This window comes from Penaeus japonicus, unplaced genomic scaffold, assembly GCF_977035675.1.
Source record: "Penaeus japonicus unplaced genomic scaffold, GWHDUDI00000001_assembly GWHDUDI00000003, whole genome shotgun sequence".
In the NCBI taxonomy this organism is placed as follows: Eukaryota; Metazoa; Arthropoda; class Malacostraca; order Decapoda; family Penaeidae; genus Penaeus; species Penaeus japonicus.
This window is the reverse complement of record NW_028234405.1, coordinates 2,242,626-2,254,684: the sequence shown is the minus strand read 5'-3', so window position 1 is coordinate 2,254,684 and position 12,059 is coordinate 2,242,626. Positions and strand designations below refer to the sequence as shown.

Here is a 12,059-nt window from a genome sequence, read left to right as displayed (position 1 = left end):
ACATATTCATGTGACCGAGTTGTGCATTTCTTTACTGCAATATATAAACTAGTGTTGTTCGATTCACTAGAATTTTCTTCATTAAATTCATGTTCCATTAATATTATCGTTTAGTCCAGATACTTAAGTCTTAATGAATGTAAATATTATCAAAATAAATCAACGTTCAAGGGAATTAAATAGGCGTTAACCAAACCCTCACCTAAAAGTTTCATTTCATAATTCTGAATGAATTCATGAGAAAACATGGTGCTCAACGATCTTTGATAGGATCTCGCCTTGCATTTGCAGGCGTGATCATTGCATGATATCATTTCATGCAACTTGTTAACTATTTCATTTCTACTTATCCTGTACTTTATTTCATAAAAGTTTTATACTATAGAATTGTCCCACCACTAACGAAGCATTTTATCAACATCTAAAACTCAACAGCATAATAACAAAAGAACGCCATGAAAACACCACCTCACTCAACCAGGAAAAAAAACAAAAAACAAAAACCAAAACCACAGTCAAAATCAAACATCGGAATAATTAACCAACTTTATTGGTTCATTGGGGAGTTCTTCAGTGTAAGAGTACAGAGGTAGAGACTCACAGAGCCTACCATCACATGACCTGCAGGAGCAGTGTGGCGGCAGACGCCTCCTCTCTCGTCATACCCGGGGGCGCCGTCACACCTCAGGCCACCCAAACCAGACCTGGCGCCTCCTCCACCTATACAAATCTTACCAACACTTGGCAATTCACTTTCAACGAACCTTCAGCAAGATTTTTTTTTCTTTTTTTGTTTCTTCCCTAATTTTGAGGTATGGAGAATCGTTAAAATCTTGCTGAACAATATCAATGCGTGAATTACCTTAGCTGAATACCATTAAGGACCACAGGATCACATTCACATGGTGAACACTATTTTTTTTTTCCTTTCTTTCTTTCTTTCTAAAAAAAAAATTGAGAAAATCGAAACTTAAAAAATACCATATAATTTATTCAGCGTTTTTTCTTTTTATTATTATCATTATTATCATTAATTATTCCTCCTCTGCTAATAATCATTTATGACAACTGGCCATATGTCTGCTGTAAAAGAAATTTCGAAATATGCATGCGGCCCTGCGCCCAAAATACCCTTACATGATTCTTTTTCCCTGACATGAGCAAAAGGAAGGTGAAGATGAGGAAACTCACTTTGTACTGGAAAACATAAATTAACATATGAATATTTGAACTGTTGCATGACTATTGTTACAAAACTTGCAGTTTGTATATGAGTTTGATTTACAAATAGAGGAATGGTTGTGGAGTGATATACTGGCTGTGCCTCTGTGGTTTACTAAATAGTAGTTACAGCATATCCAGTGAGCTAAGATTGCCTTGGTTACTGTTGTAGCTGTTGTAGAAACTTCTATAGAGTTAACCACAAAAGTACAGCATAAAGCAACGAGTCCTGGGGAGGATAACCTCAAGGAGTGAGCATACCCAAGAGTACCGATTCTGCTTTGAAGTAATTGCAGAACGCGGTACTCCTAGAAAAAAAGAAATGCATCTACATTGTGAAAAAGATGCAGATGCCTTGTTGCATTGAGTAAATACATAGATGCTGGGTTGGTATCATGGCAGAGCGGTGGAAGAGTCCCACTGGAAAATAGTTTTCAAACAAGCTGTCATGAGTAATTCTACAAAAATAATAAGTATATATTTTGATCTCACCCTTTGATGTACAATGTACCTGATTATATATTTCTCTTCGTTTCATTCTTCAAGTGACAGGCTTGTTTTATCTTCCAGCTGGTGGTCTGGGTGGCTTGTCTCATAAGCTACACCATGGCACAAATTGTCACTGCCTGCTCTTCACAGATTAACACAGGAGCTGATATACTTTTGACTGGCTTACAACAAAACATTGAGAATAATTACAAAATTCTTGGTACAAAGGCTTTTCATATTTCAGACAGAGTTCCATACATCATTCATCATCATAGTGAGGTTCTGAATCTCTTTTTCCACAGTTTACACACCGTATAATTAATTTTACATCAAATATGTTTTAATCATTCACTTCTACTTTTACACGACATTCACTTGAAACAGTTACACTAATTACACTTTTCTGATCACGGCTCCATGTTAATGACTGAGAATACCCTGTGAAGCTTCATGATGTTACATACATACATTGTAAATACAAATCGGTGGAATTAGACAGTATCTTCTACATTAACTGTACACTCTACAATGTTGTCTTGTCTTAACAAATTCTCAAAATCAGAGTACACCTTGCCTACTGCATCTACCTAGAAAGCTCAATCTAATTTTTAAGTTGTACATTGCAGATTTTTTTCATAGAAAAAGATGCTTCCAAGACTTCTATAATGTTTGTTTCTCCTGTAAAATAAAACAAAAATATTGGGTAATGAAGAATCATCTATGTCACAGGAGTAGAATATGATAACTAGCCAAAAGCACAGAGCACTGAGAGGAAGCGATGCTCGCACATCACTTGCTCCTTCCCAGTTTTCCTTTGGTGTCAGTCAAATGCAAGGCTCCTTTTTTTTCTCCCTGAAGGGCCTGCCTATCTTTTCAAATATCTGCCTGGCTTGATGGCTTGAAAGACAAGAGAGTGCCACACTTAACAACAACAACAATAATTAGCAGAGTAATGCGTGTTAGCTCGGAGACTCTCAGCGGGAGTCTAATGTTCTGGGCTATCACTTGCTACATCACAGATATCTACACACAGACACACATGCACTGCTGAGTCTGGCACCTGCACACCTGCATACATACTGTAGTGTCTCATGCACTGACAGGTTTTCCATGCAGGTCAGGCCCCACTGAGATCATTTGCTGGACTTGTCACGGGGCAGAGGGAGTTGGGCGCAGTAGAGGAAGGGACTGCAGCCCTACCAACCTGAGTGGGCAGGGACTTGTCGTCCCCTGATTGTACTCTGTTGACTGGTGGGATGAGAGGCCTGGTCCCTATCCCCTGCCAGGTCCCACCACCACACACTGGCTTCTTTTGGCCTTGGTCACTCTCCACTATAGGGTGGCCTGCGGATGCCCTCCAGTCCTCCATACTTCTTTCCAAGTTACTTTCTCTCCGCTGTCCTGAATAGTATGGTAAAAGAACCCACTGAGTTAGGCCGAGTGTGAGGGGGTGACCAGGTGGGGAGGCCAGGGGTGCCGGGGGTGATGGCCTGGCCAGCGTATGTGAAGCTGGCAGACTGGCCAACCGGGTTCAGGGACTGGCTTTTATCCTTTTGCGTGGAGGTCCAATGGGTGGGATCTGCTGAGTAGCCAATGCTCGAAAGGCTTCGGCAATCAAATGTGGATGAGACTGGATCATGGATTTCCAACCCTGTGTCTCCATGACATCTGTTGCATGCCTGTAAAAACACATACAAATCGTCAGTCTCAATCTCGGACCACAGAAATCTCCCTCTGTGATGGGACGAGCTTTAAAAAATTGCCAAAGAAAGTACATCAAAATATTACTAATACTCATGGACATGAAAAAATCTCAAATTATTACTAATACTTATGGACATGAATAAATCTTAATGACATAGACCTACTGGCTAAAAATGAATCACTCGGACATATGATTTCAGAGCCCAACATATGAATATCAGTCCCAACTACTTACGTATTGATAAATTCGATAGCTTGGGCCTTCAGTTGATCGGCAGAGTGGAGATCAGCAAGAATGAGAACGTCAGCAGCATTTTCTATACTTAAATTGGTACATAATGCTTCCTCACACATCACTTTAAGTCGTTCCAATGCATACTGAAAAGTAAAACGGTTTGTTAGCCCAAATGCTAAATGAAATATTGCAACCTTTATAATCGATGAAATTTAGCTCTACTCATTGCATTTCTAAATATGTCTTCAATATTCTCAAATTACAGATTCACTTGTATATATAATAACCAATTTCAAAGAACCACAAACTGAAACCATCTTCCATAATGTGTAACCACAAAAAAAAATCTTGTCAATCGTGCAATAACATCCTGCAAATCCGAACACCGGCTTTACCTTGTCTGCTGCAGCTAAGAGATCGTCAGCCATCTTCTCTAAATTGGTAGCTTTTCCTGTGTATATGAACCGTAGCATCTCGCGTAACACCTCGTGGTCCACGTCCTGGATTTCCACTCTGTTGTGTTTTCTCTCCTCCATCTCGTGCGCGAACATTGCTGCGAACACTGGGGATCGAGCTGAAAGGGGCACAGAACCAAGGGTGAGTTGACGTCAAGGTGGCTGGCTGGCGAAAGACCGGACTTGTCCCTCTCCAAACTATAGATATACAGCACAAACTACTATTTCATCAAACACGTCCTCAAGGCCCTCAACACACTGATACTTACTCCCACAAGACACCACCTTAGAGAGAAAAACAAAACAAAACAGAACATAGATATATCAAAAAACGAAAAGAAAATAACGAAAAACCTACCAGCAAGTATTGCCTTGTGTGCCTGGAACTCTCTGCCGGCCACCGAGAGCGTCACGTCGGAAAAGCGCTGCGACTCGAACAAGATCCCGAGGTCGTCGGAGAGGCGGCAGTCCGGGACCTTGAAGTGGATGGCGTTGCTCTGGCCCGAGATGTTGACGCTGTCTGCCACCACCGAGACCTGCGCACAGTGGATCTTCAGGGAGGATGTACAGAGGAGGTATTTGTCATGACTTGTTTCATTTATTCCAAGAGAGATAAAGAAAAAAAAAGATATATGGGAAAACTGAATTTCTTCTGGATGGGTCAGGATGAAAAAAAGGGGGTGATGATGATCTTGGGACCAGAAAAGAAAAAAAAAACACTAAAACAAAAGTCAAAACAAGTAATAACGCAACTTCTTGGAATAAAGTACTCTGACTTCAAAAATAGGAAAAAAAAGCTTTCACGTGAACCAAAAAAACTCAAAAAAGAAAGCAAGTAAACCAGTCAAGCAAAATAAACTCAAAAGGAGGTCATCTGCAAGATCTCAAAGTGGCTTACCTCGCAGTACAAAGTAAGTTTGTCGTCGGGTAGTAAACCATTGGCTTCGTCTAATAAGAAATCTCTCCTTATGAATTTTTTGAAGCCCCAGTCTTTTCCTTGGACAAATCTATATGCACGTTGACTCTCTGTAAAAAAATAAAACAGCATTAATGAATGATAAAACATAAAAACAAACATCTATTTGCAAGATTATCTACCTCAACCTAATATCACATAAATATTGCATCATCCCACCAGGCCCTTTATCCAAATCATGACTGAAACATGTCTGTTGCTCACACACACACATACTCACCCATAGCTTTCGTCTCTTCTCTTTTGGCATTAAGAATTGAAAACTTGAACTTCGCCCGAACTTCAGATTTGTTTGAAGACACAAGGAGCAGGTAGAGAGAGAGGTAGTCCTTGCTCTCTTCATCCAGACCCTTGGGGTTTACACGTAAACACCTGCAAGAGGACAACAGAGGTAAACTACAGGTAAACAAACAGATTATAGGCAGATTATACAGTGGAGACATTCAAATCATAGTAAGAAGCCACTAATAATCACAATATACACACGAGGGTAATATCAAGTAACACAGGAATTTAATTATGCGGGAAGTGTTTTGTTTCCTAGAGTTATTCAAACCAGCTGTATTCAAAAGTGTGTCACTATCTTTTTAAGGAAATCGGGTGACCTTGTGGTATTTTCCTAAGAACCACCTTGAAGCAACATTAAAATAATTCATATATGTATATGTATATGTATATGTATATGTATATATATATATATATATATATATATATATATATAGAGAGAGAGAGAGAGAGAGAGAGAGAGAGAGAGAGAGAGAGAGAGAGAGGGAGAGAGTCACACGTCTCACGCTGTCCTATTTAGACATACAAATCCGCAGCAGCACCATATAGCTCAAAGAGAGAGAGAGAAAAAAAAAACGCTAAATTCCTCTCTCCTGGCAGCTCCACCCCTCCCCCCCGCCCCCCAGGCCCCCATATACACGAGGTAAATAAACCGCCAGCTCGGAGCCAAGGCGCCGTCCCTCGGCTTAGGCCTGAAGGGTTCACGAGGGCGTCCGGATGAGGATGAACCTGACCCCGTCGTGAGGCTGTGCAACGTCATCACACTTCCCCGTCTCGCTTCAATTGCAAACTGGTAAGTCGTCTTTAACGTCCGCTAGAAAAGGTTAGATGTGTACATACACCAAGCACGTGTACTTATAATTCACACCGTTCGGTCACCAGCGCACAGTAACGATTCCTCGCTCCCGTGATGTATATTCTTACCGAATCCCGCAGACGGGTCACGTGGTCGAGTACGGCGGGCGAAAACAACGATCAACTTGCAACCGAAGTCAAGCGAGAGGGCGCCCATCCCCCCTCCCCCCATACCTGCTAACCCTGGAGGGGCCCGGAATGGAATCCCCGACCCCAAGTCATGACTCCGAAATAAACCTCAAGAGCTTCGCCATTCCTCCGGGTTTATTTGAGCTGATCCCGGGATAAGGAAGCGATTTCCTCCTGCCTAAGGTAGGGCTCACACTCCCTCCCTTCTTCTGGCTGTTCCTTCATTCCCTCGTAGGCGGAACACCTAGCAGATCCTACTACGCACGCCCTCAAAACACACACATATCGACATTAATAAATAAAGAAGCCCTCAGAATTCGGCCTCGATCTGAGATGGTCCCAAGACGGAGGAGGACAAAAAAACAACAACAACGTAATATGAGGACAAGTTGCAAGCATGCAGTGGCTAGAATTCGCAGCGTTGTGCATTGGAGGTGGTTCTAATCCACGAGGTTGCCAGCTGTCACCGCCTGGCCACCCACGTGGGACTCCCTCGCCCACCCCCCATTTGCATTTGCGATCGATCGACAGATAGCTAGCTTCAACATGGCTATGCTGACAGTAATGCTGCAAATAGATCCTTGCAATGAGTAAGCAACATACTATTCTCACGCGAAACAAAGGGAGGGAGCAACACACACACAGCGGAGAGATACGACAGAGCGAACGCACATGTAGAAGCACGCTGCCTCGCGCAAGCAGTCCACGTGATGTTTCAGATCGATGAAGCAAGCAAGAAAGCAAGCCAAGCATCTCTCCTCGAACTCACTCGCCAGGCCACACCAAGTGGACACCAAGTGGACACCAAGTGGACACGAACAACGCGAGGTCCTCCGCAAGAAACGCCAACAGGAGGAGGAACCCGTCACTGGCGCCGTGTCTCTCCCTCTCCCTCTCCCTCTCCCTCTCTCTCCCTCCCCTTCTCCCTCTCTCTCTCCCTCGCCAGTGCATCAAAGCTACTCGGTTGATCATTTCCGCCAAGAACGGAAAACCGGACAACCGAACAAAGGGGTTGGATGAAAACGACCGGATCCGTTTTGGGTGACACTCATTCTACTGGACTACATAGCGAGGGGCAAGGAGTGCGGTGGCAGCAGGTGACCGCGTTATCTGGCCGCTCATCACCTGCACTTGACACACTCAGCAGCCCACGCTCACTCACTCACTCGCTCGCTCACTCACACCCACCCTCTATTATGGGTCACAAAGCCACGAGCTGATATTCATAACAAGCCGCTGCCCCCAAAAAGGAGAGTGGCACTTCGGCGGCGCTTGCTTGGCACATGCACAATGCCCTCCGCGGAGGATTTGGCGTATTCCTACCATGAAAATAAATATTGTGTTGAGCGTTGAGCGTGACTCATTCATAGCCACTGCCTCCGCATCAATCTCCATTCGCAGATGCAGCAGAGCTTTCCATTGAGAGAAACAGAACGAGAGAGAGAAAGAGGGGGAGGGAGAGGGAAGGGGAGAAGGGAGAGGGGAGGGAGAGAGGAAAAGAGAGAGAGAGAGAGAGAGGGGGGGAAGAGAGAGAGGAAGAGAGAGAGAGAGAGAGAGAGAGAGAGAGAGAGAGAGAGAGAGAGAGAGAGAGAGAGAGAGAGAGAGAGAGAGAGAGAGAGAGAGAGAGAGAGAGAGAGAAAGTTAGTCTCGCGTGAGACAACAGCGCTGGGAATGTTGCGTGGAGTCACACTTCCCGAAGGTGTCACACGTCACCACAACTTTCAACACAGAAACCCTCACAGCAGAACAAATGGGTTAGCAGCAAGTCTTAACCGTCCTGCGGACAGAAGTCAGTCTCGTGGAAAGACCAAATCGTTCATTTTCATTCCCAGCAGCATAAGGCGTTCACACGGGCACTGCAAATGCCACGCTCGAATAGTGATGTCAACATACCCCACATAGCCCAGCGTGTGCGATTATTGGCTCAATGACACAGTGACACCGCCGCGTTGCATTACGTGAGTCTCTCGACCCTCTGGCAATACGTGCCCCGCGGGTGACAGAGTACACGGCTCCGTATGCTAAAACGATCCGTTATACTTGCCCTAATTTACAGGCTAAGGATGGATGGATGGATGCTAGCGAAAAAAAATGCTCTAGTTACCTTGGTAAGCCGTTCCTGCTACCCGCCGAGCTGCCATGGCCCTCCCCTCTCTCCTCCCCCCTTCCCCCACCCCCAACACCCGCCTGGCAATCTCCCAAGCGGGCCACTTACCACCACCACCACCTCTTCTACCACCACCAACCACCAGCCTAAGGTCGCACAAGCACAGTCCCCGCAGCCCCACGACACGCGTTTATCCCCCGACGTTTAATGCCTAGCTGTGCGTGTGTCTATATGGCGCGGGGGAGCGGGGGGGGGGTCACATACCAAGCAGCAGGAGCAGGAGGAGGAGGAGGGCGAGCGCCGAGGCTTAGGAAAACTCGGCCGAAGAGAAACAAGTAGAAAGCTGCAGTCTTGTTTTGTCAGGTCACGCGGCTGCCCCTTCTGCCGGCCCTGACCTCGTACGGAGAGTGACGTCACGCCTCACTCATTCATTGGCAAAGTAATGTATGTCAGCTGCATTGGACTCTACTCGCCGCGCGCAAACCACAAACAAAACAATGAGTTAAGAATAGTCTCTGTCAGTGCCGTTGTATGGAGGAGGGGGGGGGGGATAAATACAACGACAAACTATGCGTCGCTCACCGTGCATACAATTACGAAACTGATCCGAAATAAGACGTCTACCTTTCACGTTGAGCCAAACAACGGAAACGGTTACTGTGTATCATTTACAGTATTTATAACGCTCACATAATTGCATGCAATTGCACATGCAGCTTCTGAGGGGCCACGACAACGAGGGTATGAGATTAAGGTTCCTTGTTCTATACTTATAAAGTTTAACCTCGAAAAGCGACGCAAATTAAGACCAGATTAGAGAATATCAGAAAATAGACAACAACAATGATAAAATGATAAAAAAAACAAATCAGTGAATGGCACAACACTTCAGAATTCACACGGGCGACGGAAACAAAGAACAAAGCAATGGCAATGAAACAGAACACAAGCAAAAACAAACAAACAAAACAAACAATCCGACAAAACAGTGGCACGAATCAAACGCATAGCTGGTGATTAAGAGAGTGGCGGAGCGTCGACGGTACGAGGGGGCCATCATGAGCCTCAGGTGCCAACAGGGGGCCAGAATCCCTCGTCCATTGTGGCACTCTAGGGCAGGCCACAATGGCATCCGAATATCGTAAAGGCCAAGTGATAACAACCGTGAGAAGCGACAAACAATGACAAGGTCGCGGGATTTCCTTCTTTTTCTTTTCTCTTCTCTCTCTCTCTCTCACTAGACACATGACGTCAGTGTTTATATATATATGTATTTACGTATTATGTATGTATGTATGTATGTACGTGTGTGTAGAGAGAATAAGGAGGACGGGGAGTTGGTTCACTTACCATTTTAGCTTATCATTGGCACCCGCGGAGAAAGTCGAGGATTTGAGTACCTCGCCCATCTCTTCCCTGCAGAAACTAAAGTTGTTGATCGTCCACATGTAACTGAACTTTATAACTTTAACCTGTGGAATAAAAACAAGCACACAATCAATTAGTGGATGCTTTACATTGCACGTTTATTGTTTATATACATAGGAATAAATACCATATCAATCATAAATAAACCTTTTTTTAGAAGTCAGAAGAAAAAGAGGAAGAAAGGGCATGGGAAAAAAAGGGGGAAAAATAAAGTTCTCTCTTTATGCTACTGCTGCTGTGACACGGTCCCCAGTGCCAGTAACTACGTGATCGCGTCCTTCACGAGCTGTCCTTGTGCTTCCCTCGCCAACAGCTGGGTTACAAAACCTGTCATGCCGGTCGCAACAACATGCAAACCGTCAAATATCTGCTCAACATTCGAACCCCGAGCACACTCTTTGGCCAGGCTCGTTCATCCCACGACTCGTTTATCCTTGCACGTTCCCGCAGAGATGCACTGATATCTAAGGAGTAATGAATCGAAGAGAGTCTCCTATTCTATAGTTTCCTTTTTTTTTGTATACGCCCTATTCGCCCTTCCTTTGTCTAACACCCCCTCCCTTCTCTCTCTCTTTCCTTCCCTTCGTGTGGCTCTTCTCCGTGTCGAGTGCCATCCTCCTATTTCCCTTCCCTTCCCTTTCCCTTCTTTTTTCTTTTTCATTCCCCTCTTTACCTTCTTTCCCTTCCCTTCTATCTGCACGTTCCCCTCTCCTCACTGAAGTCTCAAGAAGGAGAGCATCTCACGGGTGACCTTGACAAGTAAAGAGGCACACAGCCATCAGTCACTATGGCAACGGCCCCCTCCCTAAATATCCCTCCCTATACTGCAATGCCACCAACTCCTGCATCCATCAACCCCCCTCCTCCCCCATCCTACCTACCCCCACTCCCAGCCTATTCTATCCGGACTGCACAATGGCTTGAAATAGCCTTCCCATGCATCATCTCGCAGCCTTTCAATTGAATAGCTAGGCTGTTCCTCTTACAAACAACAACAAAACTAACAACAACAACAACAAAATCCCCGGGAGAAGAGAGAGCCTGAAATGAGACTCCCGGCTGGAACATCCAAGGCCCTTTAAAGCAGGGCTCCGGGATCTCTCGCCCCATTCCCCTTCCTTCGCTATCATATACGTGTACTCGCGTAGATGAGATAAGTTGATCGATGAAGATACACAGACGGAGAGGGAGAGGGAGGGGGAGGGGGGTAGGAGGAGGATGAGGAAGGAGAGAGGGAGGAGGACGGCGAAGGAGGATGGAGAGAGGGAGGAGAGGGAGAGGGAGAGAGGGGGGAGGGCGAAGGAGGATGGAGAGGGAGAGGGAGAGGGAGAGGGAGAGGGAGAGGGAGAGAGTGAGAGAGAGAGAGAGAGAGAGAGAGAGAGAGAGAGAGAGAGAGAGAGAGAGAGAGAGAGAGAGAGAGATAGATAGATAGATAGAGAGAGATAGAGAGAGAAGGGGGTGAGGGAGGAAAGGCGCGTTACGTACCTGAGTGTAGCACCAGTTCTCGGCCACGGGCATGTTGTTCTCCGGCGGCAGCGGAGACGGTACCCGTGACACCGACATGCTTACGCCGCCCGAGGACACGTGTCCACCTCCGCCGTGCACCGAGTGGGCGTGCCCGACTGCAACACGATCACGGACCAGGTTACCACGTGCTATCATGATCATAAAGGGATTAATAGCATCGGAAACAGCACTTGAGAACCTGTATTCATTATGGGAGCGAGAGGAACGTTAGTTAGTCAGACAAGCAGTGGGCGGAGGGAGGGAGGGAGACTTACCCAGCGCGGGATGGTGCGCGGGCGGCGTGTGGGCTTGGTGAGGCACGGCTGGGTGCTGCTGCACGCCCGCGTGCGGCACTGCGACGTGGGCTGGTGCCGCCGCCGCCGCAGCGAGAGGAGGAGGACCCTGGTGGGGCTGCGGCGCGCCTGCTGCGGCTGCTACGACGACTGCTGCCGCCGCCTGCTGCTGCTGCTGCTGCTGGTGTTGCTGCTGCTGCTGCTGGAGGTGAGGGGCGTGGGCGTTGGCCGCGTTGGGTGCGGGCTGAGGCTGGGGCTGCGCGTGCTGTTGCTGAGCGTTGTTGGCAGCTGGAAGGGCGGGCGCGGCGATGGCGGGCTGAGGATGTTGCTGCTGCTGTTGCTGCTGTTGTTGTTGTTGCTGTTGTTGTTGTTGTTG

The 12,059-nt window shown here is 46.4% G+C and overlaps 1 protein-coding gene across 2 annotated transcripts; it reads right to left on the bottom strand.

Moving 5' to 3' along the window:
* Nucleotides 1-533: 533 nt before the first annotated feature.
* rdx (BTB/POZ and MATH domain-containing protein rdx) lies at nt 534-11,801 on the bottom strand. Of its 2 annotated transcripts, none has more exons than XM_086554542.1 (9): nt 11,666-11,801; nt 11,370-11,539; nt 9,807-9,928; nt 5,301-5,452; nt 5,003-5,130; nt 4,463-4,655; nt 4,045-4,223; nt 3,650-3,792; nt 534-3,389 (listed from the first exon to the last, which is right to left on the bottom strand). In XM_086554542.1, exons 2-9 carry the CDS (start codon nt 11,445-11,447, stop codon nt 3,242-3,244), a joined length of 1,143 nt encoding a protein of 380 aa, XP_086410668.1. In that variant the 5' UTR covers nt 11,448-11,539; nt 11,666-11,801; the 3' UTR covers nt 534-3,241. The 2 variants fall into 2 exon arrangements, with proteins under 2 accessions (XP_086410668.1, XP_086410661.1); XM_086554535.1 differs by having other exon boundaries at nt 4,463-4,640.
* Nucleotides 11,802-12,059: the final 258 nt, after the last annotated feature.

Coding starts and splice junctions, on each gene's coding strand:
- rdx (XM_086554542.1), bottom strand. CDS start 11,447: ATGTCGGTGTCACGGGTACCGTCTCCGCTGCCGCCGGAGAACAACATG. Junction 5,453..9,806: donor GCCAATGATAAGCTAAAATG/GTAAGTGAACCA, acceptor GTCCTCTTGCAG/GTGTTTACGTGTAAACCCCA. Junction 4,224..4,462: donor ACACAAGGCAATACTTGCTG/GTAGGTTTTTCG, acceptor TGCCCCTTTCAG/CTCGATCCCCAGTGTTCGCA.